The sequence below is a fragment of the Podarcis melisellensis genome (genome assembly GCF_964234715.1).
Source record: "Podarcis melisellensis genome assembly, chromosome: 3".
Classification (NCBI taxonomy): Eukaryota; Metazoa; Chordata; class Lepidosauria; order Squamata; family Lacertidae; genus Podarcis; species Podarcis melisellensis.
This window is the reverse complement of record NC_138530.1, coordinates 62,952,250-62,970,046: the sequence shown is the minus strand read 5'-3', so window position 1 is coordinate 62,970,046 and position 17,797 is coordinate 62,952,250. Positions and strand designations below refer to the sequence as shown.

Sequence of the window (17,797 nt, the reverse complement as noted above, 5' to 3'; positions counted from 1 at the left end):
AAATTTTGTGATGCAGTTCTCCAACCAATCACTGCTGACAGAAATGCATATATTAGGTAAAAGTATGCCTAAGAATGAATATATTAATAAAAATAATATACAAAATATTTTATATTAGGAAAAACTGCTTGCAAAAAAGAAGAAGAAAATAGATTGAACATGGGGGGAGCACCAATCACATCTCCTGTACTTGTTTACTGAACATACAAAGATGATTGTGTGAATAACTGGTATAAATCTATTGTTAGCTTTTTCTAGTAGTACCACAGTTACATTTTTGTAGTGCTTCCTTTGCAAGTACATTTAAGAAAGTTTTTTTTAAAATGGCATTATATGTTATTATTAAATATCTGTAGTGCCAGCAATAAACAAGATATTTATGCATTGCCTTCTTTTACAAATCTGTTCTGTAGCATAAAACTAATGTGATGGTAGCAATGATGATTTATCGGCTGCTTGTTTTCCATCAGCATTATAATGGCTGCAGTTATGTTTTGGGAAGCTGCTAATGATCTACCTTGACTTCATCTACTACAACTGACATGACATCATATGCCTAGCCATGCTGATCCACTTTATAATAAAACAACCCAGCTAAAATGAAGGCGCAGTGCTTCACTTATTAGAAGCTTCCGGTTCATTCTTGTGGCTGTTATGATGCCACAAACAGAGTCACTTAATGGATGAAGGGTCAAACCTACCAGCTTCCTCATTAGGAAAGGGTGAACGTGTGACTAGAGCCTTAGAACAGATCGTATTCTTCTTTTGCAGTTTTTACCTTAGAGTCATCAGATTGTCTGCCTTTATCTCCATCCACTTTATCTTCATTCCAAGGAGACGGAAACTTGGAAGGAAGGAAACTTTGCTGCTCCAGAGCTGGCATCTCATTGGTTAACTTCTGCTGTGGCTTCTGAACCTGGAGAAACGTGAACATGACAAAAGGTTGCCGCAACCTTCTAAAGGATACCTTTTCTCCCAATTCAGCCTTCCAAAATCATGCTTCTTCTTCTTCTGGCCCTCCATCTGCTGCTGAGTTTCTTTCAGCATTCATTCTCTCACCTTTTGTTCCAGGAGGATCTCTGAATCTCTATCAGAACTTGGTACTTCTTGGTTCCCAGGTGTCTCCATCACAGGAAGGAAAGACTAGGTAAAGAGAATGACAGCATACCAGATGTTTTTAGAACGTCAGCTCTTCAGGGTGTTTTCAGAAGTTCTTGGACTCAGGAACAGTGGCAGGCAAGCCGGAAGCACAATGGGAAGTACTTCACTGAGGAGCTGCTGTCCATTGCGGGAGGTGTGAAGCTACACTCATACATCATCTTAGGCACATTTGACTTTAATGATGTCAACATGGTTGCAGGCAGGATGGTTGAAATTGTGCAAATCAAGTCCCAAGCAAGTCTGCAAGCGTAGCAGGTCTTTTTGTGCCAGAGCTGCTTGGGGATGCCTGGCACAAAAAGAGCTTTTAAGCTTTCGACCTTGCTTGAAGGGCTAGGCCACCTCAGCGTGCTGGATCTGGTTAGTGATATGCATGCTCTCTCAATAGGGAGCACCTTCAATGGGATAAACATTTCAAATTTGTTTACATGTGCAGCATAGACGTGAATAAGCTGTTAACGATAATATAGTGGTTATTAGAGGACAAACTGAACAGAGATATCCTTCTTGGGGTTCTGCTTTTAGTGCTTCAGTAGAGTGTGATATAAAAGCTTGTTTCGGCAGAGTGTGATATCAAAGCAACGAAGAGCAAACTGTAAACAGGACTCAGCTAGGGAATAAGGAAAGGAATGCATTCAAATCTCAGTGATCTGCTAATGGGTTTTTACTGGATTATTTTGCAAGGCTCCAGACTAACTCCAGATTTTCAAAACTGTCTCTCAGCCAGCCAGCCAATCTTCGTTATTTTTAGTTAGCTCATTTACAGTTTTCATTTTATTGCTCTAATTTGTGAACAGCTGTGCCATCAAATTTAAATTCCAGTTCTTGTTTTGTTTAAGGTTAAGTAACTTTTTCCTTCCAGCTAGATGTTTTTGAAACGTTAAAGGAGGCTGGAGAAGGGACAAGATGCCTGCATTATTATTATTTTTAAAAAGACTCAGCATGATAGCTTCTCAGTCAGTGATCTATATTATTCCAAGTAACTATTTTGCCATAGACAATGGTGAACAGCACAAAAAAATACAAGATCTTTCTGATTGTATGACTAGAAGGAAAATCATGTTGTTGTTTTTCAGAAGAGTTGGAGGCTTCATGAAGAAACACCAGTGCCTGGACTGTGCACTCTTGTCTCACAATCCTCTCTGGGAACTTTACTTCCATAATGCATTTCAATAAAGAAGAAAATGGATAAAAGGAGAATGTACACCATGCCATGAATCATACTACCTCTGACTTAAAATTTTTTTGAACTTGAGTAAGGTTTTTGGTTCTTTTTATATAATTACTTAAAGCCAAAAGATCTATGTGTGTTCATGTACCACTAGGCAAAATGGCCTCTCCATTTTGTGACCTGATTCACCACAAGGAGTGGGAACATATATATTTTTTTTGTTTGGAGGGCAGAGTGATCTTCAGGGGGGTAGACAAAACATCCTGGAGCTCTTAATGTAGCATCAGGCTGGCAATTGAGGGGCGCTGAGGGAGGAAGACAGCTACTGCAAAAAAGAAAGAGAAAACAATGCAAAGTGTGTGTGAGGGAGGGAGGGGAAGGAGGGAGGGAGAGAGAGAGATACCTGCCATTTCTTGCAAAAATGGCCCCATTGGAACAAGGCATTCTGTGAAATCTAAAACGGTGACTACCAGCCCAACATGTTCATAAAAAGATCATACTCCCAGCTGCTAAAATACATAGGAATCCAGGCAAATTTGCCTCCTTTTTGTTACCAAACACCTCTTCCCTCTCAGTTCCAAATGATCAACCTTCTCCTGTTTCTGGTAGCCTCCCAGGGGCATTGTATGAAAGGAATCTGGCTACCCCAATCTGGCTACCCCATCTTTTTTGTGTGTGTCACAACATACCACTATTTCCAGGGTATTTTCAGATACATTTTAAAACAGGCCTGGAAAAAGGCTTGCTCTTCATATCCGCTCCAAATGGCTAGAAATTTCACTGCACACAGGTGGTGTAGTGACAATAAAGGTTTTATTATTATTATTATTATTATTATTATTATTATTATTTAAATAGTTTTTAAAAAGAAAGACAAAATAAAAGGCAGTTCTTGGACCTCTTTATAAAATTGTAAGTACTTTTCTGAAAGTTTCAAAAAATCCACACAGAGGTTGAAAAAGGGACAGGACCAGCTTTCTGTCTGTGAAATATTCACAGACCCAATTTCAGTGGGACTTACTAACTTAGCTTCAGTCCATTCCAATGTAAATAATTTATTGATAACACAGTGCAAACTGAACTGAGTAAAAGTCTGCATTACCGGACAGTTCTTATCAAAATTCTCATGCTGAGTAGGATTTGAAGCATTTGGTGCATTTGAAGGGTTCTGTCTACTGCTGCCTTCTGATAGTCTTATCCGTTGTAGGGAAGAGCTATCTGATGCCATCTGTTTTTTAAAAAATACAAAATTTTAAAACAAATGTTATTCATATAAAGCAGTCCACAAAACACTTCTTTGCTTTCTAGGTTACCTGTTTAAAAAAACAGAACCACTGACAACCTCTCACTTTAACTTATATTCATCAAAGTTCTGTCCCCTTAAAGATGGTTGTTAAGACTTAATTTCAGTTAATAATGTCTGGGAATATATAACAAATAAGAAAAAATGAACTACTCGCAGAAGTTGAAAATAAATATTTCTTTCTACATTTCCCCCAGAGATGGAGGACTTGGGGCATTCTAGAATGTGGGAAGTACATGCTGTCCTTGGCTGTCAAAACATTAAAATTTTTGGGTTGTATCAGAAAGCAAAGGAAGCAGGAAGTGTATGGGTCTCTTGGTCCCCGATCCCTATGCTTTTCAGAATGTTTGAAGGCACTCTGTTATCTACAGAACATGAGCAAGTGTCAAGCCAGTTCAGCCAAATTCATCTTTAGTGTATAGCTGAAACATAGTGAATAAGGTCTCCATTTATATTAGGCTGAAAGATTTTCCACCATATGTGGAAATAATTGTTGCACACAGATCTACTAAAGTGAACAAACAAATCCTTACATATGCAATACACTATTGAACAGGTAATTTTAGCATCCAGCCCTATGATCACAATGAGCAAACACCATCCAAAATCTGTGTACCATTAAGACTTAGAAGTGTTTCACTCATACCATCACTGGCCTACTTTTCATTTCACAGAGAGACATTATGAAATCTTAAATATGGTTGTAGGATTAACATACTGGGAAAATTCAAAAACATAACCATAATTAAAATACATTGCAAGCTTTTTTCCTCAGTACTCATCTCAACTACTGGATAAGCATATATGCCATTCTGTGGAAACCTCAAATCCGTGATTGGTTTCAGGTTTTTTGTTTCAATGTGGGAGATTTAAGCTAGTCAACTTGAATACAGAATAGAAAAAAAAAGTCCGGAGCTGTTTTAGAACATACGGTAACTTTTTCTGGAAATTCCCCTTTTCTCTCTAGGCATTTATCAAAGCATTTATGTGTCACAGGCACATACACCATACTTCAAGATTTCCAGGATCATTAAAAGTAACTATAGAATCTTTTGATAATTAAGAGCTTGGTTTGTGTTTAAAAGAATTTGGTTCATGTTGGGCAAATGAATGGTCTTCAACTGCAAACAGATACTTTGGTGTAAACATATGGTATCCTTTTAAAGAATGCACTTGACATTGGATGAAAAAGCAACACACGCTAGGGTACTAGTGAAACTGTATGCTCCAGTGATGTTTCCTGCTACACTTAAAGCCTGGAGAATGAAGAAGCCATTATAAGAAAATTAATATTTTCCCTTAATCGCTGTTGTGCCAAGAATATGTTTGAATGACATGAGGATTTATAATGCCAGCGTTCTGAATGACACATGTTGTGTACAGATCTTAAAATAAGACAAAACCACCACTAAGACCTGATTTGGTCCTACATAGTCAAGACATATGTACTCTTGGAAACCACATAATTTCAATAAGAGAGTTAATCAGTTCCTTGTGCAAGTCCTCTTTGTGAGAAAGCACAGCTGATTTTCAAACCATTAACCAAATTCACTAAAAGCACATTTTAGCATGCTGCTTTCCCCAAAGAATCCTGTGAGCTGTAGTTTACTCTACACAGAGCTACAGCACTCCATGTATTGTCTTCTGCTATTTATGTAAGAACTCACTTCAGAGATAATGATAAATTAAACTTCATTATTGATAATGCCTGGGAGCATGGACAAATTAGAAATTAAATCCTCCAGCCAGGTCACACCTTTCTGGGTACTGATGTCCTGGGTCATAGCTCATTTTTTTAAGGAGCCATGTGTCAGATATTTAGTTGATAATGCATAATTACACCAATAACCCGGAATGAACTACAGTTCCCAGAATTCTTTGGGGAAAGCCATATGCTTTCAGTGTATGGTGTGGATGTTAAATTAGTCAACTTCAGGATGGGATTAAGTCAGGCAGAAAATTTTAAGAAATTGGAATGGAGCGACGCTAATAAACATAATTGACTCTCAAGTTAGAAGATTTTAATGCTAAATTCAAGTTTTGTTTCTTAGTGCAATTTGACCTATGAAGTCATCTTCAATAATGTTATACTATGCTGGAACAGGAACAAAAAACAAATGAACTGCTCTTCATCAGGCCAAAAGATTACAGTATTTGACAAAATTCCTTTCACTTCATGCCAATTACCACCCAAGTGTCTGAGGGTAAATTTTGTGAAGTGTTTCTCTCTTTCCATGAGGATAATATATGGTACATGGATGTAGTAAATTCAGATAAACAACCTAGCAATAGAAACAAACACACTGTCATATTTTGAGAAAGGATTGACATAAATCAAGGGCAAAGGCTTTATATGTTAAACACTCTATTGTGCCTGTTTCCAAAATGCTGCTAACGCTTCACCTGTTGACCTATAGCCCATGTTGTTGTACAAGGAGGTCTGTACAATTTATGAATACTGTAGCCCCAAGTGAGGGCTGTTTAAATGGCCAGGAAGTGGACCTGAGGGAAGCCTTCCCACTCCCATCAGTTCCACCCCCTGGCCCAGGCAATGTCCAGGCCTGCATCCCATTGGCTAAGGCAGGCCAGGATCTGGTTCCTGATAGGCTGCACGGGCTTACACCCACACCACCCATCAGGAAGGGGCACTGAAGCTAAGATTCCCTTGTTGGGGTCCCCAGTGGAGCCTCTGCTGTCCTGCAACACCGCCACACCAGAAGGGTGAGTGGACTTATTCTACAAGGAGGTCTGTACAACTTAGTGAATACTGTAGCATCGGATTAGAGAGATGGGCAGATATTTTTGTATTTAGCTTTCCATTATGAGCACCAGGAAGAATGCATACACCTGAGTTGCAATTCTTTCATTCTTATAGCCACACATTCACGGGTGAACTTTTGGAAAGGGCTGTGGTGCAGTGGAAGAATCTCTGCTTTGCATGCAGAGGGTCCAAGGTTCAATCCCAGGCATCTCCTGGTACATTTGGGAGTGCTTCCTGTCTGAAACCCTGGAGAGCCCTGCCAGTCTGTGTAGACGATATTGAGCTATATGGACAAATGGTCTCACTCAGTATAAGGCAACTCCCTGAGTCTGGGGATAAACATGTAAAATGGAAATTGGCGGTCATTTTCAGCAAGAGATTCAGATCTCTCAACACATTCAAATAGCACAAGGTGCAGCCTCTCCTAAACAGTATCACTTCAGTCTAGGGGTGGATCATATGTTGAATGTCCCTCCATTATTTAAAGTTTCCCTCTAGGAGAAAAATATGATATCCAGAATGTGATGCAGACATTCTGCTCACTTGTAAAGCCTGCACATGAGCAGCGAGAGTGGAGATGAGCACACTGAGCTCAATATCCCATTGCCCACCAACTCCTGGAGGGCAATCACCAGTAGCATGAGGAGCTTTCACCAGTACTGGAGGTTCCCCACTTCAGGCTGTCACCGTCTATGAGTTGGAAGGAATAGAGGACAAAGCTTAGCGCATTTGTCCCCGTTCTTCCCACTTGTGTGCAAGATTTACACTTGAGCAGAATAGCTACATAGGGCTATAGAATAGCTACATAGAGAGTATTTTTAGATGACAAAGCATTCTAATATGAAATTCCAGACTTCAACCTTAAGTGGTACAGTCCAGATGGACCACACCATATATGATTTCTGCATATCAGTGCTCACACCACATTGCTTGGAAATGTGGAAGACAGGTACTGGGCAGCCATTTGGTACTGTAGAGTTATTCTCAGGATATGGCTGTCATTGGACTATCTACTTCTCACATATTTAGCCCTATGGGACAAAAGCGGCCAAATCCCAAAGCTGCTCATGAAAAAAATGCCATGAACCACTAACATTCTTCTTGCTCTTTAAAATGGTCTAATTTAAGAAATTGAGAATTTTTTTTAAAAAGTCTGAAAGTATTTTTTAAAAAGTATGCCTCCTTCAACCCTACGCCAAGTCTTTGCCTGACATAATATAAAGGTCTGGTTTATAAATTAACTGCAAGACAGAGTTTATAATGGAAATAGCTATTGACCCTTGGCTGCGGCAGTGCATTTTCTGTGGCAATATTAAGTTACAACTCTGTTCCCTGGGCACAGCCTAGTGAGTTATATAACAGTGGCCATTGCATGATTGCTCAACTTCCTTTACCTAACCCTAATTGCATGCTGGACATAAAAAAAACCCCTCTTCTATGACATGTTCAGCAGAGACACTGCTGACGCCACCAACCTCATCCACTGTTGCCTTTTAAGACGCTCCAATGAGATGCAGCATGCAGGTGCCACCCACCTTAAAAGGATATTTTGTTTTCCTGTCTCTCCTTTCCGAACTGAAAAGCGGTTTCTGACTAAAATGAACTAGTACAGTAAAATATTTGAACTAATAGGAAAAGGCGAAGCTACATGTACAGGGCATACTGTACTTAAGATTTTGGCTTAAATGTGAGACAGCCACCCAGACGAAGGAGGGAGGGAGGAAAGAAAGAACACCTACATTAAAAACAAAAGGCCTCCTTGTAAGCTCTTTTTAACAGCACAAGCATCCTAGAAACAATTAAGTACCTCGGGTTAAGTACTTAATTCGTTCTGGAGGTCCGTTCTTAACCTGGAACTGTTCTTAACCTGAAGCACCACTTTAGCTAATGGGGCCTCCTGCTGCTGCCGTGCCGCCGGAGCACAATTTCTGTTCTCATCCTGAAGCAAAGTTCTTAACCCCAGGTACTATTTCTGGGTTAGCAGAGTCTGTAACCTGAAGCGTATGTTACCTGAGGTACCACTGTACGCCAAATGTTGTCTGGGTTTTGTATGCCATCCAATCAGCTACATTAGTAGCACTGTAGCAAGTCTCTCCTGTGAGAGGCTAAAGAAAGACAGCGAAGCCATGGGGTTGAATGAAGTCAGCTGCTGGTTAGCTTTTCCTCCTGCACAACTATCTTCTCAGCAGCCATTCCATTTGGTGACTAGAGTATCAATTCATTCATTTTTCTTTTATGTTTCATGTCTATTACATTGTGAAATAAGAAGCATAATGTTGGGATTTTTTGGGTGGCAGGTGGGGCGGGGTAATATTTTTAGGTGCTTCCAATCCACTTCTTACTTACAATTGTTGAAATGAAAGAAACATCTGAAATAAGTTAACACTGTGCCAACTTCCCCTCTGCTTCACCCTTCTCCCTCCTGCTACACAATAGCAATCCACCTGTTGGAGATCTAGCACAGTGGATCCAGTTCCCTTGACAGGCCACTGATGGGTTGTTGTTTTTGGTTAATCTGACTATGCACAGGGATGGCTCTACTCTTGATGGGGTTACACTTCCCTTGAAGGAGAAGGTTCGTAGCTTGAGAGTATTCCTGGATCCTTTGCTGTCACTCGAGGCTCAGGTGGCCTCACTGGCTCGGAGTGCTTTCCATCAGCTTCGGTGGCCCAGCTATGCCCCTATCTGGACAGGGATAGCCTAACTACTGTTGTCTATGCTCTGGTAACCTCAAGGTTAGATTACTGCAATGCATTCTACATAGGGCTGCCTCTGAAGATGGTTCGGAAACTTCAACTAGTGCAGAATTCAGCAGCCAGGTTGCTCATGGTTTGAGCATAATACACTGATCCGGGTCCGACTGCACTGGTTACCAATTAGTTTCCAAGCCTAATACAAAGGGCTGGTTTTGACCCATAAAGCCTTAAACGGCTCAGGACCACAATACCTCAAGAACCGCCTCTTTCCATATGAACCTACCCTGAGATCATCTTTGGAGGCCCTCCTTCATGTGCCTCCTCCTTGAAAGGTCCAGAGGGTGGCAACACGAGAACAAGGCCTTCTCTGCAGTGGCTCCCTGTCTGTGGAATGCTCTCCCCAGGGAAAACAAAAAAAAATCCTTCCTGTAGCACCTTAAAGACCAACTAAGTTAGTTCTTGGTATGAGCTTTCGTGTGCATGCACACTTCTTCAGATACATGCACACGAAAGCTCATACCAAGAACTAACTTAGTTGGTCTTTAAGGTGCTACAGGAAGGATTTTTTTTTTGTTTTGACTATGGCAGACCAACACGGCTACCTATCCGTAACTCCCCAGGGAAGTTCACCTGGTGCCTTCATTATACACCTTTAGGCGCCAGGCAAAACGTTCCTTTTTAACCAGGCCTTGGTTGATCTGATTTACCTCCTATGCCCTTTTAAAATGTGTTGGGGGGAGCTATTGGGTTGTTGTTTTTATTTTTATTAGGTTTTTTGTGATTTTATATATTGATTTTATTCTGTGAACCGCCCTGAGACCCCCGGGTATAGGGCGGTATATAAATTCAATAAATAATACAGTAATAACAATACTGTGAAACTAATGAAGCTTCAGCTTCGGGGCCCCTAATCCTGAAGGGGTCCCAGAAGTTCACATTACTCTAAAAAATTGGGTCTAGTAGACTTTATTTGAGTCACACAACTCAAATTACTATTATTATTGTATATATTTCAACAATCCCAAAGTTTGAGAGTCAGTAGCACAGAAGTAAAGGTGGAGTGTTATGGTACCATAATTTTAAGCAGTTAATGTTTTTTCCTCTAGGAAAGGCCAACATTATCTGGTGTTTACCCAGTACCATTACTTCACAGTTGAGATATCTTTTATCAAGTACACAGAGTGACCCAATTTCCTAGGGATCAGAAGCCAGTTAGTAGCCAATTTGCAGGCAGCTGCCTCATGCAAAACAGCCTGTTTATTATATATATATAGTTTCTGTGGCTAGCAAACAGGACTAGTTTAGAAACTGCTTCTATAACACGTCTTCAAGTCAATGACGCACTCCTGTAAGGAGGAGAAGGTTTTCTAATTTGCAAGCCGTGCCTTTCTCTACAAACCTGCCAAATAGCTCAAGTGTGTAATTGTACTTTCTTTTCTCTCTCTAAAAAAATCCCTCCTTAAGAAAACAAAATAGCTTTTCTTAAGTTTGGTTTCGGCTTTCAATGACTCACAAGTTACTCCTTATTGGGGCCCTCTTGTTTATATGCAGAGCATTTAGGACACGTACTGAAATGTTATCCCTACAGAAAGCTCAATAGCTCTAAAACCCCAGAGCCCCCAGTGCAGAGGAACAAGTAGCACTCTGTGCCAACTTTACAAGCCTAGAATAGTGCTGAGAAGCTGGCCAGCCAAACTCCTTGTTTTTGGAGGATGCTTACCAGCTCAGTTTTGCTATCTGCCCTGCATGCTCAAATATACCTCAGTTTGTCCTGCGGAACTAATAGTAGCTAAGGTGCAGTCCAATGGCCTGAACACAATTCAACTCCTCAAAACTCTTTTTTGAAAAGTAGTATAGAATAGAATGGGAATTTGGTCATGTATGGTTTTGACTGGTGGGGCAGAGTGGGTGGGTGGAGTCATACATCTCCCCCAGTAACCAGCCGCCACTGGAAAATCCAAAGGCTCTGCTCCGGAAAAGTGAAAATATGCATAGGGCTGGGCCTGGGAAGGACCCAAATGTGTAAACAAATCCAAGCCAAGCCCCATCTCTGCAATGGAGTCTTAGGGAGGAAAGGGATTTATCAAAATTTTTAAGAAAGTGCCATGGACGGGGTGCAGAAAAGAGAAGATCCCACTGGACTTTCTCTGTTGCACCTCAAAGAGTCCCCTTCATAGCACGAGGAAGGAGATAAAGGGGATGTGTAGACTGGGTAAAAGCTGCTGCCTCCATTGCTTCTGCCCAGCCCTCAGTGTGAGTGTTCTTAAATGAGTTTGTTCGCTCCTGCACACCTGGTTTGGTGTGAAGGCATCTGGTGGTGGTGCTCTAGGGAAGGGAGAGACTCAGCTCCCTTGCACAGTGGTTGCCTGGGATCACGTTGTCCATCATCCAGGGGACATTGTGTGTTGGGTAATCTTACCCTAGGAGCCCATTTCTCAGGAGCTGAAGCGCTCTCATTCAAGAGGAGCAGCACCATACACCTTCCTGCACCACTTAATGCATCAGGTTAGCAAGGAGTGTGCCTAGTGGCTCGTGGTGCTGTGGTGAGGCAGGCTGGGGCCCTGGGTGGTGCCCCCCCGTGAGCTCCTGGACCTTTGGTCTGGCCCGATCTGGCCTGCCTAAGAGGGTCAACACAAAAGCGGTGTTAGCCACCTGGGATGTGAGCACCATTGAGGTGGAAGGACAAGGAGAAGAAGCCTTTATTTTACATGCCACAATATTTATCAAATTCATCATCTCTTGACCTTGGTACTTTAGCAGTGTTGTTTTCTGTCAAATGACATTTGGTGCCAAGGAATCAGCATAAAAAGTGGAACAAAAAGTGAACATTGAGCAGTCTAACAGATCTACTTCTATACTATTTAACAGCATTTGAATACAGTTTAATCACCAATTGCCATGTGTGGGTGGGGAGTGGAGAGATTTAGCTTTTTCTGGATAATTTTGGTTAGGAGCAGCTTTCAGATTACCCACCTCTGATAACTCAGATGAACACTTCAGAGTTGAGATGATGCAGAAGGAACAAGTCCTTCAAATGTGAATATTCTCTTGCCTATTCACAAGATTAGCTCAAGGTATTTAGTTAACAGAAGCGTCAATTCACAAGAAGAAACACAAACTGCAACAATGAAGTGCCTGTCTCCACCTGGTGTCCATTATTCTACATTAACTAAGCAGTCCAAGTAAATATATGAACATATTTCCTGAGTACCATTATCTTTATATTCTTCAACAAGAGTTAAGAATTAGGTTTGTATGCTGCTATTGTTGTTGGTTTTCTTGGAAGGCAGACTTCAAAAGCAAAATGTGAACATTTAAATGCTAAAATGCTACAAAATTTTGAATTTTATGTTTCCTCCTGACATATTTTTCACCTGAACACTGGGTGGAATACTGAAAGAGAGCACTGAAATAGTTCGCGAACTGCTCTGCTAAATGAGAAATGCAGACCCTGACTCAAAATGATGAGATTATCCATTGAGACAAGGGCTGGTGAAGCATGAAGTCTGAAGTGCTTCAATAGTGCTTTTGTCCTTAGGTCAGTCCCTCAGGGAACGCTGAATGCTGTGTCAGCAAAACGAAGATGCATTAAGCTGCAGGGCTGGGCGCCTGTATATGCGGGCACATAAAATGGTCTTCCTTCCAATGCACCAAGGGATTTCGTGGGGATGAAGTCTCTGGCAGTTATTGTGGGAACCACCCTGATGTAGGAGAAGGATGGGACCTGCCCAGTGGCTGAGTTCATCTTCAGAGACTGGTGATTTCAAATAACAAGTGGCTGCAAACTAGTAGAACTAGATGACTTCCACATCTTCTGGGTGTGACCGTATCACGGAATCTGAGAATCATGGGTGTTTTAAGAGGATAACTCAAGGGGTTTCAGCCCTATACGCATAGATCTCAAGGAGGTTCACAAAACAATATTACAATATAAAAAAAACAATATAAATTACAATGTAAAAATAAGAACCAAAACCCTTCATCACAGGGTCAGGTTTTGTAAATAAACCATATATCCTAAAGACACCACAGTCTCTGCTATCCCTTATTCCAAGGAAACCAAACCCTGGAATCCCTGGAATCTCACCCTGCTAGGAGATTGGGGTGACCTGCAGCAATATAACAAATTCAGGTTGCATGTTAATATGCCATACTGAGAACATCAAAAATTATCTTCCAGCAGTTGTGCTGTCTGTTGGTGTATAATAGATAAGAATTGTGAAATAATTACAAATTAGCTGTAGAGGATAAAAGTTTTTTTTATAAAACCATGTGCATATTCTTGATACACTTTGCTCTTTCAATGAATCTGTCTTCTTACCTGATTGCATGAAACTCAGATATAGCAATCTTAATTGCAGTTACATTTTAAAGAAAGTAACCTGCTCTCCATTTTAAATATCTGAAAGTGCATAGAAGCTGAAGTAGGAAAATGAACCTAAAGCCAAGCAATGCAAGACTCCAGTATACATTTTAAGGACAATTTCTGTTTTGCAGAATTTCCATTAATCTTTTAACTGGCAATAGCTTAAGCTGAAACTTGGATTAGATTTAGACACATGGTAGCAATGTGTCGTCCATTTTCCTTCTGATTGCCTTCCAAACAAGTGCAACAACTTTGTCACTTTTTACAATTCCACAGAACTTTGAAAGAACAATCACTAATTCTGCTCACAGCTGCGTTTGGTGAAGGGAGGTGGAATGAAAGCACGGTCACTATTGTTTGTGACTAATCATCCTAAAGAAACTTGTTGGCTCGTTTTCACATTATTTTCTTTTCATGTTTTGTCCTCCATTACCACAAAATGCTTCCGCTATTATGGTGCTAATAAATTTCTCGGTGGGAAACTATTAAAAACTATAACTGATGTAAAAAAAGAAAAGAAAAGAAAACAAACAAACCTCTCTTTAATCAGTTTCTCATGCCAAAGCTTAGCAGCAGTGAGCTGGTCATATGCAACATAATAAAAAATAGTTTTAATCAGTTCCTTGCAAGAGCACTGGCTCAAATGCTGTTCGGTGTTTTCCCATTGCTATTCTGCCTATAGATCAGGAGTAGCCAATATGGCGCCCTCAAGATGTTGCTGTACTACAACTCCCATCATCGCTGATCATTGGCCATGGTAACTGGGGCTGATGAGAATTACAGCATCTGGAGGGCATAATGTTAGCTAACAAAGTTTTAGCCCAGAGGTTACCAAATTGTGGTCCATGAGCTTTATTCAGGTATTTTGTGGCACATCTGTAAAAATAGAATTAAAAAAACTTTACAGCATTTAGCAGATCACATCACAGTCTCCAAGACCCTTAGCAACTTTGAAATGGCCAAGAGGGTAGGGGAAGTTGGGGAACCATTGCTTTAAAATTTTATGAAATTGAGAAATATATACAGAAGCCTATAGAAAACATAGTAGTGAACTTTGCAATGGAGGCCACATCAGTGGTAAATATGAAGTGAGAGCTGGACCATAAAGAAGGCTGACTGCCAAAGAATTGATGCTTTTGAATTATGGTGCTGGAGGAGACTCTTGAGAGTCCCATGGACTGCAAGAAGATCAAATGCATCCATTCTTAAGGAAATGAGCCCTGAGTGCTCACTGGAAGCACTCCTGAAGCTGAGGCTCCAATACTTTGGCCACTCATGAGAAGTGAAGACTCCCTGGAAAAGACCCTGATGCTGGGAAAGATGGAGGGCACAAGGAGAAGGGGACAACAGAGGACGAGATGGTTGGACAGCGTTCTCGAAGCTACCAGCATTAATTTGACCGAACTGCGGGAGGCAGTGGCTGGCGTGCTCTGGTCCATGGGGTCACGAAGAGTCGGACACAACTAAATGACTAAACAACAACAACAAAGGGAAGCTAGACTTCAGGGACCAGGCACTCAAGTGTAACACTGCCTGAAATGATTTTGGAACAGGTTTTTCCATATTATCATGCAATATAGAGGCATAAATGAGCAGTGTGTATATCTAGCAATTTGCAGACACTCTCAGCCACAAATCTGATAAATGACAGAGGGCAGGAAGAATGGATTTTAGAATGAAAAGCAAAATTTTGTAGAATATTAAATTCTGATTAGTATAGCAGGGTGAACCTAAGAGTTTCCCCTGAGTAGTCAAGTGCAGAACATCGGGCCCATAATCTGAGCCAGGTTCACCGGTAAAATGCTTTGTCCGCCAGGACTCAATCCTGGGAAACAGGGTGAATAACAAAGATAACTGAACTTCCTCTGAGCTTTTATGGAATGCTTTTCCTTTAACAGTCGATATACACTGAAGATTGTGGGGTGTCAAAGTTTTCAGCTAAATTCTGCATGGTTCTAGGCAGTCCTGTGATTAACCCCACCCCTCTCTCTTTTAAATGACCTACTGCGTTCCAGTGTATAGAGCAGGATGGCATGGTGGTCTTCTATCAAGAAATAAACTCATAAAAGGAGGGGGAATATCCGTTAAAGCACAGGGTGGCCTCCAGAGTGGAGCAAAGGATTTTGTACAGTGAGACATGAATCTTGAAATGCTGCAACATCTTCTTTTAAACCTGTATAGAACCAAAAGTACCTCCCTATCAGAAAGAACTGGGCTAAGATGTTTTGGTAGGAAGAGACACATTGGGACCCTGGCACAGGTATTATGTTTCTAAAAACAGGGAAAGCACACTTTCAAACTGTAGTGAAGAAATGAAAGAAGAATTTTATCCACTTTGTTCTGCCAAACATGAAATCAGAGAACTAACTAAAGCATTTGAAGTATTTGGGTCAACACAATAGTTCCCACAGTGGGTACAGCATAGAATATGGCAGAGTACACGGGGTAATTACTGAAATACCAGAAAGGGAGGATCCTTTTTCCATGTTCACGCAAGCACAGCCCATTAATATTCCAGCATCCATTACCTTCCAACAACAGCAGGAAATTTGATAGCTGAAAGGCGGGAGCACTTATCTTCAGTTTACAATCCAGTATTAAAACATTTAGACCAATATATCTACTTACAGTGGCAATGTAATATCATTGTACAGGACACTGTGGTATCCCAGAAGATGGTAGTCAATCCTATACACTTATTTATGAGGGTGGCAAGTTTTTGTATTTGGTACTTAGTTGAGTGAGACAATAAGAACTTCAAACTCTAGTTTCAAACATTTGCTTTAGCAATGGAAGAGGAACATCATAATTAGCTAAAGACTACATTTGTTTTACAGAGACCTTGCAATATTGGGGTTAGATAGTGTTTATCTAAGGCTGCGGTCACACCACCATTTACTGCGCACTCGCTGAGTTTCCAGTGAGAGCCAGTGTGGTGTAGTGGTTAGGAGCGGTGAACTCGTAATCTGGGGAACCGGGTTCGTGTCTCCGCTCCTCCACATGCAGCTGCTGGGTGACCTTGGGCCAGTCACACTTCTCTGAAGTCTCTCAGCCCCACTCACCTCACAGAGTGTTTGTTGTAGGGGACAAAGGGAAAGGAGAATGTTAGCCACTTGGAGACTCCTTAGGGGAGTGATAAAGCGGGATATCAAATCCAAACTCTTCTTCTTCTTCTTCAGTGTTGGGTTTTTAATCCAAAACAATAAGTATCCTGCAATTTGTTTTACGATACAGTTGTACCTTGGAATTCAAACGGAATACGTTCTGGAAGTCCATTTGACTTTCAAAACGTTTGAAAACCAAAGTGCGGCTTCTGATTGGCTGGTGGAAGCTCCTGCAGCCAATCAGAAGCCACGGAAGCCCCATTGGACATTTGGCTTCCAAAAATAGTTCCCAAACCAGAACTGAATGCTCAGTGAATTGAGACAGCCAGACCTATTACTATCCACATTTTCTCATATACTTTAAGCCACTGAGAGCAGCAACAAATATTTCAAAAACAAATCACGCATAAAGAAGTGTGGATCTCTCGACAAGGTTTTGTACCAGATTTGCAGATCTGTGGCTCATCTGCAAAAGTAGAGCTTAATATTGAACCACCCTGAGACCTCTGGGTATGGGGGTATATAAATTTAGTAAAAACAAACAAACAAACAAACAAACAATTATCTTCCATTTTCTTACCAATCCCCCTCCCATCTAAGGCATTGCTTAGTTCCTGGGTTTGTACTGAAGGAAGCCTCACTACAAACAGTGTGTGTATTAGATTGGCAGAAGGACAGGAAGCAAAGAGTCAGAAGCATCGGGGGGGGGGGGAGAGAGAGAACAGAGCTTGCACAAAATTTTTTAGAAAGCCAATTGGACAGCCAGAGAGAAGAAGAAAAAGGAAAGGCCTGTGAGGAACAGAGACAGATGGATAAGTGTGTGCCACATAGAAGACAGACAGACAAGAAAAGTTGGGGAGAGGTTGGGAAGGAGGAGGAGGAGGAGGAGGATTAAAGTCTGCCTTTTTCCTGAAAGTAAGGTAATCCCTGAAGACAGAGCCTTCTCTGTAGTGGCACTTTGGCTCTGCAATGTTCTATCTCTAGGGGAGTTTGTCTGACGCCAGGTGGCAAAAAGGGCCAATTGATTTCAACACTGCTTTATCAGTTATGCTTTAATGGCTTGTCTTTTGTTTTGATGGTTTACATTCTCTATTTTGAGTAACCATGCCATGGGAATCTTAGATTTTTGAGCAGGGTACCAAATAAATAAGAGGTTTCGCCCCACAGTCTGGTGATTACGCGGCTAGGAGGGGTGGGAAGCCATGGAATTCACCAATCAAAGTGTTGGCTACAGTCCT

General features: G+C 41.1%; 1 protein-coding gene across 1 annotated transcript in view; it reads right to left on the bottom strand.

Moving 5' to 3' along the window:
* Positions 1-17,797, bottom strand: part of LOC309366303 (uncharacterized protein) — a gene marked incomplete at its 5' end in the record, with an annotated part of 130,252 nt that overhangs the window by 79,434 nt on the left and 33,021 nt on the right. The window contains 3 exons of the mRNA XM_081904754.1: positions 779-916; positions 1,060-1,143; positions 3,432-3,557. Coding sequence (XP_081760880.1) covers positions 779-916; positions 1,060-1,143; positions 3,432-3,557 — 348 coding nt within the window. The remainder of the gene's footprint in view (positions 1-778; positions 917-1,059; positions 1,144-3,431; positions 3,558-17,797) is intronic.